Source organism: Tenrec ecaudatus, chromosome 1 (genome assembly GCF_050624435.1).
Source record: "Tenrec ecaudatus isolate mTenEca1 chromosome 1, mTenEca1.hap1, whole genome shotgun sequence".
Taxonomy (NCBI): Eukaryota; Metazoa; Chordata; class Mammalia; order Afrosoricida; family Tenrecidae; genus Tenrec; species Tenrec ecaudatus.
The window spans coordinates 134,139,152-134,152,012 of record NC_134530.1 but is presented as its reverse complement, the minus strand read 5'-3'; the positions used below and the strand labels follow the sequence as shown (position 1 = coordinate 134,152,012).

The 12,861-nt window shown below is 42.9% G+C and overlaps 1 protein-coding gene across 3 annotated transcripts in view; it reads right to left on the bottom strand.

Annotated features, from left to right (window-relative positions):
- CDC14A (cell division cycle 14A) overlaps window positions 1-12,861 on the bottom strand; it is a 174,705-nt gene that overhangs the window by 72,153 nt on the left and 89,691 nt on the right. For all 3 annotated transcript variants that reach the window (XM_075558821.1, XM_075558819.1, XM_075558820.1), the window contains exons 6-7: window positions 4,139-4,205; window positions 862-924 (exon numbers count right to left, since the gene is read on the bottom strand). In XM_075558821.1, coding sequence (XP_075414936.1) covers window positions 862-924; window positions 4,139-4,205 — 130 coding nt within the window. The remainder of the gene's footprint in view (window positions 1-861; window positions 925-4,138; window positions 4,206-12,861) is intronic.

The window sequence follows — 12,861 nt, the reverse complement described above, 5'->3', positions numbered from 1 at the left end:
GTCATCAATTCTCCCAAGACTTAAACATCTGGCCCCGTCAGGGCTCCTTCTCCTGCAACAAGCAGGGGTAAACGAGGTCTTTAGTCTTGAGCCCAAGTGAATCGCAGCTAAGTGATGCCAGTTAATTTGGAGGAAACACACAGAAGACCAAGTCTGGGCAAACTACCACAAGTCTCTCTTCAGGTGCTACATTGAACACGGAAGTAGAATAGCCAAATAGCATATCCTAAACTAGAACCCGAAAGGTAAGAGCCGCTCTTTGCCCTGTGATAAATGTTTTAACTTCTCTGGGGAAGCTCAACAAATGGCACACTTTAATAAAATGTTGAGCCTCGTCTTCACATTCTGCAGGAAAGGTTAGGAGAAGGTCAAGTATTCTGTAGGAAAGGTAAAGCAGCTGACTCAGCGGGATCTTCCATTATCCCTCATAACAAGATAGCTAGAATAGCCTTTCCCTAAATTCCACAGCACAAGCAGGCCGGGCATTATTCAAAAGCCATTAAAGTGGGGACCGGGGGAAAAATTTCAGCCAACTCTCAGACTAAAGAAATTCATTCATACAATTTACATGGTCAATAATAGAATGCACAAATCCTGCATTTTATTTTAAAAGACGTATAATAAAATTTCACTACCAGCTATAATTTCAAGGTACAAACTGACTGTCAATCGACTACAGATATGGCATTTTCCTAAATTAAAATGGTGATTTTCTAGTTCAAAGGCAAACTTACAAACAATGGTAAACTGCAGAAGGCTTTTATTTACAAGACACTCAATTTGCAATACTTATATGGTAGGAAGGGGGGAGATATTTAAATCAACATAAAATTTTATCTTTAAAAAAGAAAATGTACAAACCTCATAATGTTCATATTCATCCACATCAAATGTCTCAAAGTCAAAAAATCCATGTTGTAACCCCTAAAAGCAGAATTTGAGTTAGTTCGGCTGAATTGGTGGCAGCGATGAACACGTCTGTCTTGGAGTTCCTGCTCACAAATGACCCCCACTGACCTGAGAGTCAATGAGTAAAAGTTCTGCTGACTTTCTAGGAATTATCGTACAGCACTAAAGCTTTCGCTTTGAGACTGCCTTGCAAGTACAGGTCAACCCACGGGCATTCTATCCCACCCGCACTGCCTTCGGCTCTGGTTTAGATTCATTTTATATGTAAAAATAATTATATATGCATAAAACATACCATAATTTTATAATTAAACATTTTGTGACTATGAAAATTAATTTATATCTAACCATGGCAGAGGCTGGAAGAAAAATTAATTATCTTAGGATAATGAGACATTTAGAAAAAAGCATTTTTTTAATTTATTTATTTTTGGGGGGGAAGGCATTTTTTAATTAGTAGGTCCTTGCTGTTTCCTATTGGACCCTGGTGGCACAGTGGTTAGAGTGCTCTGCTCCCGACCAGAAGGTCCTCAGTTCAAACCCACCAGCCACTCAGCAGGAAAACGCTGTGGGAGTCTGCTTCCATAAGGATGTGCAGCCTTGGAATCCCTCGGGCAGCTCTGCTCTTTCGTGCAGGTGGTGGGTTTGGGGGCTTCGGTACTGTTTGCTGAGATTCTACTGTAAGAGAATCTGTTTATTGATGATAGGCCCTAACAGAGTAAAAGTGTGCTTGCTGCTGCTTCAATCAAAGGAAGAAGAATCACCATCAAATTCCAAGTCCTTTTGGTAACTTCATGGTCTAGAATTTTTTAAAATTATCCAGTTTGCTTAGATTTAAAATACTGAGGACCAGAAAATACAAAGTGAGTACTTTTAAATACGATAGATAGATAGATAGATAGATAGATAGATAGATAGATAGATAGATAGATAGATAGAGATAGATAGATAGATAGATGTGATGAAAAACAAACTCACTGCCATCGAGTCATGCCGACTCATTGTGACCCTGTAAGATAGGGTACAACTGCCCTTTTGAGTTTCTAAGATTATAACTGTTTTCAAACTGCTGATCTTGAAGTGAGCAAAATACATTAGAGATCAGTGTTTCACAAAACACGGAAAATGGACCACCTGCATCGGAAACATGCTAACTATTAAAAATACTGACTCCTTAACCCTTATTCCAGGACAATGTCTCAATCTCTGGGAGAATCAGCATGTTCACAAACCTTCCTGGGTGGTTATGATGTGCTGAATTCTGACAACATGTTCATGGACACCGCAGACAGACACATCAAAACACATTGTTTGAATCAGTTCCCCTTTAAACTTAGTTCTCCACACACAGCAAAGAAAAATAATGAAAAGAAAATTACTCTCTAAACTCTTTTCTTCCCTTCCTTTTAAAGTGGGAGACTGTGCTTTTGCAGGATATGAACTATGCTCGTGACAAGACTAACACAATCAAAATCAGAAAGAGAGGCTCTGCAGAGAGGCAAAAATGAGGCCATATTCCAGGCACATTTTTAGGTGGCTACTCTTTGATACAAAAATAAGCCAGAGCATGGCACGTCATGGTGGAAGCGAAGACAAAGTACAGGCAACCTGTTTCAGTTACTTAAAAACCTGCTGAAGCTCCAATACCAGGTCGCCTACATCTTCATCAATAGTTGGATAAAATAAATACCAATAATTTGGCAAAACAGTAAGTTTCCAGAAAGCCTTTAGAATGAAGTCACACCTTTCCTTTACAACAGGAAGGATGTCAAATTTCCGTAAGAAATTACCAGTTACCATAGAAACAGGCTGGGCTAGTCCACAGCATGAGTTCTTTCTGAATTTCATATTGTGTTATAAAAGACACGGCCTATGTCAATGTGGGGGGGAAGGTAAAATAATAATAAAGTGACGATCCTTGAATTACATATACATCTCCACCCTCGGGCAAATTTTTAAATGCTCTAGCTGGCTGCTTTATTAAGTAATAGCTATCTAAAAGATTTTTAGCGGCTGTCACTTGGTTATATTGTTTGCAGAGTGTGGATTGGAGTATCTTCCTAGTTAAAGCAAAAGGGGGAGCATTTGAAACAATTTCTTGATTTTACAGAATTTAAACTCATTTTAAAATGCAATATGAAAATTGGAACCCAATAGACATGAAAAAGCAGGTAGCACACAGTTATCATGCCCAGTCTTTCAACTCAATATACAGGAAAATCAGTTTGGGATTGCACGGTGGAGGGAAACAAGCTGGAATCACTACTGATACGGTGTTTGTAATCCTGTGGTCTTTGCCAGTGATTCACATGATAATGCATTCCTGATTCACAGAGAATCGTGTTTGAAATGCAATTACATATTTTGAGTTCTCATTATAATTCACAGTCTAGTTAATTGATATTTCTAAAGCATACTCCAAAAGTTCTCAGGGATCTTTAGGATAAGGTTCTTTATATATAAATAACTATAACCTGGTTCTCAAACTACAGTGAGTATCCAATCCCGTGGAAGGGTTATTCAGAGTTTCTGTACAGTAGTAGGTCTGGAACAGGGCTTGAAAATTTGCATTTCCAACAAATCTCCACTCCTTGAAAACCCCTGGTTCAGGATCTGAGAGAGAACTCTGGGTTGAATGATGAAATTTGAGTTAGAATTAACTCTAATAATTCCCTGTGAACCAGAGAGAAAATGATTTAACCTCTCTGGACTTGTTTCCTCATCTGTAAAAGGGGGTTAATAATATGTGACCTTGCCAACTATTTCATGAGTCAGTAATAATATACAATTAGAAAACCAAAGGAGACCTGGTCTCCTCCACACGAACAGCCTGAGCTGTGCTTTAGATAACGCTCTGCCTCCTCCCCCACCTGGACCCAGCCTAACAATGAAGCTAAGAGCAGCAAAGCACCTGCCACAGCTGCTACCTAGCAAACCCCAAACCAAGCCGCAGCCGCTGAGTGGATTCTGACTCAGCGCACAGTGACCAGTCTGCCCCAGAACACACAGAATTGTAAGTGGGAGAGGATTCCCCCCGGCAGTCACAAAGTTACCCCTAGTTTGACCTGCGGTCTGTATCTTAGAATCCAACATTCTTCAAGAAGGGAAGCACGTCTGTCTGCATAAGGGCTCCCCTATCTTCTAACGGCAATAGGATGTTCAAGATCATTGGGCATTTTTTTGGTCCTCAAACACCTGTGTCAACTTCAGCTAGGAGAGTTGATATTACCTTTCTGATTCCCTGCAAACAGTCGAGGATGGTGAGATTGTAAGTGCAATATCCAAAGGAAGCATCCCTATAAACATAAATAAACTTCATATTAAAAACAGGCGTTGGGAATATTGAAATAGTAAAACATCAAAGTCGGTCGGAGGCGAGCTTGTTGGGCTTCACGGCAGTTGGCATGGTAAACTGCACACGGCACATCCTACTACTTCCCTCCAAATACTCCACCGAAGCACGTCTGAAATGGCTTCAGTTCAATAAAACCAAACTCGCTGCCATCAAGTCCGTTTAGACTCAGAGTGACCCAATAAGACAGCTAGAACTGCTGCTGGGAATTTCAAGAATGTAACTCTTACTGGAGTAGAAAGCCTACTCTTTCTCCCCCTGGGCAGCTGAGGCTTTCAAACTACTGACCTTGAGGTACGCAGCTCCAATGCATAAGCCACTAGGCTACCAGGGCCCCTTAATCCAATAAGCAAAACTACTTAGAACCTAGACTGAAGAGCCTGGTGTGGGTGGCCTTGCTTCAAATTCTCATTCTGCCTGGAACTAGCTAAGATCCTAAATTTATTTACCTCCCAGTTTCCTCAGCTGTAAAATTCAATTAATAGAAGTAACTTATTATCCACAGGTCCATTGCTAGACTACAAAGAATCGTATGTGAAGTCCTTAGTATACTATCTGGCACATAGGAAGCACTTCAGAAATTTCAGGACTGCTATTATTAACAGTGACTTTTGTAGTTTCATTAAGTAAAACAGGAATTGTCATTAAGAAGTATTCTTGGGGGACATGGCGAAAGGCATGTAGGAAAGGCAAGTAGGAAAATGAAGGTCAAGAGCACCTAACAGTCTGTTTTCCCATGTTAAATACTCCCTCCCCTAGGAAAATAAAACGCAGTCAGACGTCTAAGTCCTCTCTTCTCAGTATCAGTGGAGACCGTGAGAGATCTAATTCATCCTGAAGTGCTCTATCAAGAGTGAGGACCTACCACACAGAAAATTGAGTGCTTCATACTTTATTTAAGTTTTTAGAGCAACTTAGCAGACCTGCTTCAGGCAACATAAGACTAAAGTATCAAGTTCGGGTCAGGTAAGCAAGAACTGGCACAGGAGTTTAACACTAGCAGCGGTCCAAGGTGTCCAAGGCAAGAAACTTGACCTCGGGCTCCCCATCCCTCTGCCCAGCCTCCACTGCTGACCCAAAGGAACGGGGCTAGAAGATCAGGCCCAATGTACCACAGGTAGCCAGCCCAAGGGCAGCAAGGTGGGGGTGTTTCTAGGGGTAGAACTAGGGGGGAAATCAACCTCTAAAGGTTTTAGGACACAGTTAACATAAATGGAAGTGCTCTATCATTAACCACAGCAAAGTAACCTGTCAAAATTCCCCGGGGCAGTCCTGTAGGGTCGTCGTTGTGTGTTGGCATCCACTCAATGATAGTGGAATGAGGTACATCTTCATAAGCTCTAAGATGACATGTGTTATAATTTATCCTTAAAAACTGTCTATTTTTTAAAAATTAAAATCCCACTGCCATGCAGCTATTCTAAGCCCAATATAGGGTTTCTGCGAGTTTAACATGTACAGGCCCAAGATCACCAACTCTTTTCCTGAGGAGCTGCTGGGGAGTTGAGCCTTGGGGTTTGCAGCCCAACGCCTAACCCACAGCACACCTGGGTTCCTTAATCTAGGAAAGTTCTAGGGGTGATCTCACGTGTATCCTTTTAAAATGCTATCCACGCACATGTGTCAGTGAAAACCAAATAGCCCTCTTCTAAAAATATCCTGTAAAGATGAGACACCATATAGTAAGAAGCCAAAAGGTAATGGGCAAAACGAGAAAAGAATTGCCAAGCATCTAAGGAAAAGAGCTAGCCTGTATAAATAACCACGCATGCCTTTGTAGGCACTTGACAGAAGCAGCGAACACTACTTTGAGGTAAGGGCTCAGAATCTGTCTTGTGCCACGGACCCTTTCCACAATTAAGTTTGTGGGCTCCCCTGCACCCCATTTCTAACTCCTCACATCTCTGAAAGGAAAGCTCAAATGCTTGGGGGGCTATAGGACCTTGTGCTATATGGCCCTGCCTGCCTGTCCCCTCACTCACTCTCTGCACCTAACAGCACTGGCACCACCTCACGGGGGCTGCTTGCTCTCACCACAGAACCTCTGCCTGGAATGTTCTTCCTACCCACCTCTGCCCAGGTGGCTCCTCCTCATCCTTCGGATCTTAGCTCAAAGGTCACTTCCCGCATATGAAAATCCCTACCCTAATACTAGACACCTAAAGCAGCACCTGACACTGAATAATACATACTTGCAGGTGATTTTAAAATATGTAAAGAAGAAGCTAATCCCAATCTTCTCGGACCACTTTTGTCAACCAAGTAGCTAATAGTGCAAATCTTCACTAGCAATGAAAGCTTGGGGGGGGGGGGTAACACATGCATTACACACGCCACTGGCCGGACACACTACCCCAAATCTCTTCTGTCCATTTAAATGTTTTAATCATTTTCTTCTGTTATCCTCTCCAAGGAATATTAAAAGCGGGGATAAAGTAGGCTTTTGTTTGGGTTTGGTTTTTTTTGCCCCCCTCCTTTGTCGAATGCTATTAAACACAGCTTTACTTTAATTCACTTTTAAGAAAGGCTAGAGGGATTTTGGATTTAAATCGTTGTACTAACACACTTGGGTGGATGTTTCAGAAGATTTTAAACACTCAGTTTTGTCTTCAGGTACAGTTCCCAATTGCTTACTTTAGCTCTGGGTTTGCTCACTCATTCCCTCCCGTTTATTGAGTCATATATTGATTGAGGTGAATAAGAGGACACATTGTATTTTTCCACCTGCCTTGTAAAAAAAAAACAACAGTGAAATCCCATACAGTTCAATGAGGGGGAAAGTTTGCAAACTCTTTGCTACTAGGAAACTACAGCTTTTATCCTTATCTGCCATGATAGTTTTACCATGTATTGCATTACCCTGTTAAACAGGTAAACACAAGGACACTCTTCATTCAGGAGATAAGGTAATATCCAAACGCCCAAGGTTTCTCATCATTCATCTGCTGAAGAATAAGTCAGGTGTCTCTAAGCCGTAATATGGAAGATTAATGGTAAAGTCAATAGCTGGCTAAAGACTCTACAGTTAGCTTGGTCTCCTGCTTAGCCATCTAAACTCCCTCCCTCCTGGCAAGGCTACCTACCATTCTACATGTGACTTCTCAACTGAAACACACAAGTATTATGAAGCAATTGGGGGCTTGTCTCCCCCCATACGTGTCAGACCTAGGACACTGCAACTAGGTAAATGATTGTCAAGTATCCCCCTGAAGTCACCAGCCATCCAGAACAAGCAGACCTTATTGTCTGTCCCACCTTAGGTGGGGCTCACTTCCCCTGAAAGCTTAGAATAAATCACGTCTCCAGCTCAAGGACAAGCAAGGTCAGACCTCTGCCACACATCTAAGATCCACCCATCTTGTCATATGTGTACCCCTAATTCTTTCTCTTCCTATTGTGTATACACCCCTAGATTGTGCTCTCTCCCACTGCTGTATTGCCTATGGTACAACCCCTTCCAGTGGCGTATGTGGTTACCTTAATTAAGGGGCTTGCACACCCCCAAAAGATCTATAAGCCTTGGTTAGAAACAAATCACCCTCTCCTGAGGACTACCTTCCTTCCCCTCTGCCTCTCCCTTTCCCTCTCTCTCCTGCCTTCTCTTCCTCCCACATCCCCACATGGACCATCAAGAAGAACCGAGGTGAGCATGCTACCAAGAAATGTGTCTGCCTCCTTTATTTTACTCTCTCTTCTATCTCTCCTATTTTCTCCGAATTTACTATAATCTTATATGTCATAAGCGTACAATTATGCCTACTGAACCTGTTATAGTGTGAGGGGCTGGTCTCTCCCCCTCCCTCCCCACCCCACCCCACGATTATAAAAATCCACCTAACTGTGACTGTTTGGGGCAAAGAGAGTTGTATCGAATAAATATTTGATGAAAAACTAAATGAACAAATGAATGGGTAGAAGGAGCATATGGGAGGTTTTGTTTTCATTTCATGTTTTTTGCTTTTATGTTAGAGAAGTAACGGAAGACTAAATTTAGGAAAACCAGAATCTACAATTAAATAAGAAGAGAAAGGGTTGACTCACTGGTGGGAGTATTTATACCACCGAAATTGGCAAATGCTTTTTACATGGAAGGTCAGTTTACAAACACACCACTGCTTGTAGTTAGGAATCTATCATTTAGAACGAAGCTAGTGGTAAATATTGATAATGAAGACATGAAACAAGAAGTGAAGAATATATAAAACCGTGAAACATATTTCTGAAAATAAAATAATTGAGAACAGAGGCACAGTTTTTTTCTATGTGAATGAGAACTGATTAATTTGACACAAATGTCGAACATATACTCTAGATTCCGGCCTCAAAACAAATCTATGATGTATATTTACCAACTACAGGAAAAAGAACAAGCTGACTGCTTATATGGTTTAGGCCTAAAAGTTGAAAATGTATTTGATGAGAATTACGGGGAGAAGAAAGATATGCCAACTCTTTAAAAAGCAAAACCACGAGCATCATGGGATTGAGCAAAAGTAAGCAGGACTGGCGCTTAACAGATCAGAGAACCCCGTCCTTCTCAGATTTAACATAGGCTGCCACTGATCACTTCGTTCATCCAAAGAAGCAGAAATGTGTGAAACATGAATTCTTTGCTATCTTGTTTTTATAAGGCAGAAGGCAGGCAGACACACAGAACTGTTATGGGAAAGTCTCCCCTCGCTGGCATCCAGTTGATGCCTAACTATGTGGACCCTACAGGACAGGACATAACTGTGCCTGTACGTTGGTGAGACTATAAGGCTCAAGGGGAGTAGAAAGCCCCGTCTTCATCCTGCTGAGGGGCTCGTGGTTTCAAACTATGGATCCACAGCACAACACGTAAGTATCTACTACTACTACTACCACCACCATCACCACCACCACCAGGGATTTTTTTTTTAAGCTGTAGAGGAAGGACACTGAATTAACTGGCTGCATTGAGCTGGCTAGAGCTAAGCTAGTCTTGGGAATGTGGTCCTTATGGAACAGGGACACCTGAGGCCAAGGTGTGGGTCTCCCAGGATTCATCAGTCACCATGGGAATCTATCTGCACCCTTTTACCAACCAGATCCATCTAACCAATGGGGCTATGGTGTGGATCAAGGGCTCTCGGAAGCCATTCAAAGTCCCCTGTTAAAAAAACAAGATCCTTGGTGGAGCAGCATGGGAAAGGTCCAGATAAAAACTCTGCAAATCCCATTCCCCACCAAAAGACCACGGCCACGGCGTCATTCTAACTGACAGTCACCCTGGGGCAGAGGAGAGCTCCCTGGACAGCCCCATCTTTCTCCTGCATATGCAAATGCTGGTGGGTCCAACTGCTGTCTATGAGATCCTGGAACAGGAGGCAAACACTGCTGCCCAGACCTAAAGAGCCAGGAAGGGCATTTGCGATTCAGTCCAAACCAACAAGAGTGCAAAAACGACGGCTCTGGAAGTGATGACACCGTTGAAGGAGGAAACAGGGGAAGAAAAGCTCAAGCCATTGACCAAAGTTATAGGGAGTGAAACTGTGGCTCATTGACCGGAGAAACTGATGAGCTGATTTTAAGATGACAAAGGACAAAAGTTATTTGGAAGTGTCAGCTGGAGAGGCTCAGAGGGAGATCAGATAAGGGAATGACCGGTGCCGGTTCTCTTCCGTTCTGAAAGAGGAGCCCTGCTGGTGTAGCGGCTGCTAACCCACAAGGTCAGCAGTTTGAAACCGAGATGAGGCTATCTACCCCTGGAAAGTGTTACCATCTAGGACCTGCAGGGGGCAGGTCTACACAGTCTTACAGGGCGTCACTATACGGCAGCATCAACTTGAGGACAGTGAGCTTGAGGTTTTGTTGTTGTTTTCGGTTCTACAACGCTCAAGTGTTTCCAGAGCCCAGCCGACTGCCATCAAGCTGTTTCAGCTCACAGGGGTCCTGGGGCTGTGAGTCTTGACAGGGGCAGAGAAGCCGCATCTTCCTGCGGCCAGAGAGCCCGATGGGCTCGAAGCACCAACCTTAACGTTAATGTGGGGCTGTTTGTTGCGATTATACATCAGGGCCATGGGCAAACATGAAAAACCCCAGGAACAAAGTCCAGACTGCCATTTTGCTATCTTGTGCTTTGGTAGTTTTCTACAATGAGAGTCACATGAGGCAATGCTTGTGGGTACAAAGGTAAAAGGCTGGGTAGTGATGTACGATTATGTAAATCTTATGTGACAGAAAAGGAAACAGCTGCTGACAGTAAAAACAGACTATGTCTTCTGTCTACTGAACGAGTACGTGTGAGTGGACGGCGGAAACGGAATCATGGGATGAACTTGAATGAGGACTACCTCTTTGACTGAAAAATAGGTGCATGAAGGCTGTGCGGGGCTTAAACAGTTTTCAGTGAATGTGCTTCCATAGCCTGGGTTATTCTTGATAAAATTAAAGTCATCTACTGTAATTCTTAAAGTGTAAAATATGTATTAAACATAGCTGAAATTTTATGTAATCCATTAAAGCCGATTCTTATTTTTATTTTTAAAAATAAAAGAATTCTAAATCATGGCACATAACACTTCTCGGCCTTTTGGCTAAGATCAAGTGCAAACCGTGGCATAAAAGGTTGGTCACTGGGGTCTTAAAGGCTTGAAGGTGAACAAGCGGCTATCTAGCTCAGAAGCAAATAAGCCCACATGGAAGAAGCACACCAGCCAGTGCGATCACGAGGTGCCAAGGGACCAGGTATAAGGCATCATGCAAAAAAAAAAGATATAAGTGTGTGTATGTATGTGTATATATGTGTATATGTATATATGTATAAGTATATATATACCATATTAAATGAAGGGGGAAGTGCAGAGTGGAGACCCAAGGCCCAAGTGTCGGCCAATGGAGATCCCCTCATAGAGGGGTTTAGGAGAGGACATGGGTTAATTAGGGTGTGAGGTAGTATCGATGAAGAACACAGCTTTCCCCCAGATCCTGGATGCTTCCTCCCCCCAACTACCATGATCCGAATTCTACCTTGCAGGGCTGGATAGGACAGAGGCTGTACACTGGTACATATGAGGGCTGGAGGTACAGGGAATCCAGGGTGGATGATACCTTCAGGACCAAGGGTGGGAGGGACGATGCTGGGAGAGTGGAGGGTGAGTGGGTTGGAAAAGGGGAACTGATTACAAGGATCCACATGTGACCTCTTCCCTGGGAGAGGGACAGCAGAGAAGAAGGGAAGGGAGACTCCGGATAGGGCAAGATATGACAAAATAACGATGTATAAATTACCAAGGGCACATGAGGGAGGGTGGAAAGGGGAGGGAGGGGAAAAAAAAGAGGACCTGATGCAAGGGGCTTAAGTGGAGAGCAAATGCCTTGAGAATGATTGGGGCAGGGAATGTATGGATGTGCTTTATATAATTGATGTATGTATATGTATGGATGGTGATAAGAGTTGTATGAGTCCCTAATAAAATGTAAAAAAAGAAAAGAGGAGAAAAAAATGATTAGGGCAAAGACTGTACAGATGTGCTTTATACAATTGATGTATGTATATGTATGAACTGTGATAAGAATTGTATGAGCCCCAATAAATTGTTAAAAAAAAAAAAAGGTTGGTCACATAAAGTCAACAGAAGAGACCAAGTCTAAAATTAGCCATAGCAGGCACCAGAAGCACAGACCCTGAGCCTATTAGCAACATTAGAGCCTCGCCCATTTAGTCATATTCATTTTGGTTTAAAAATAAAATAATTTATCTAGTGGGGGCAGGAGGAAGCAATGCATATAATAGGCATTCAACAAAACAAACTGGCTTTTGGAAATGTACTATAAAAATACTCTTAACTACGGAAAATATGGGATTCATCTGGGACCATGAAATAAAGACTAGGAAATATCTAGATGGCCCAATTTTTATAGCACAAATCATTAAACCACTGGCTTGTTCCAGAGGATAAAACAGAGAATAGATCTAACTCCCCTCTCTAAGAGCACTTGGTGGGCCACAGAAATGCTGAGAGTTATTTCTGTTCTGAGATCCTACATAATAAAACTCTGCCGCTGAGCTAGGCCCATCTCACAGCGACTCTGTAACACAGGGTAGAACTGTCCCGTAGGATCTCGAAAACGATTATCGTTTTGGAAACAGAACTGCCGTATCCTTCTCCCGGGGAGCCTGCTGGTGGGCTCAAGCGTTCACAGTTGGCAGCCGGGTACTGGACTGGTGTGTGAGCAGGGCTCCTCCGGATGGAGGAGCCTCCTCAACTAAACTCGCTGCCATTGAATCGATTGAATTGATTCTGACTCACAGGGTTTCCGAGACTATCTCTTTAAAGGAGCAGGCAGCTTCACCCTTGTGTCAGGGGGCGGCTGGCGGTGTGAGCTGCTGGCCTTGTGGTTAGCGGGAAACGTTTAAGGCACGACGCCTCCGGTGTGCCTTCAGCTGTTGTCTCGGGGTGCGTGTTTACCACCTTAACAAGAACAATCTGAGAGTCTAACTTTTCATGCTGGTTCAGGTTACTCCGTGCGCCCCACTTGCTGAGCATGGACTTAGAACATAAATAAAATGCTCCGACTGGTAGATAAACGGAGTCCCGAGGAGGTGCACAGCGTTCACACACTGGACTGCCAAACAG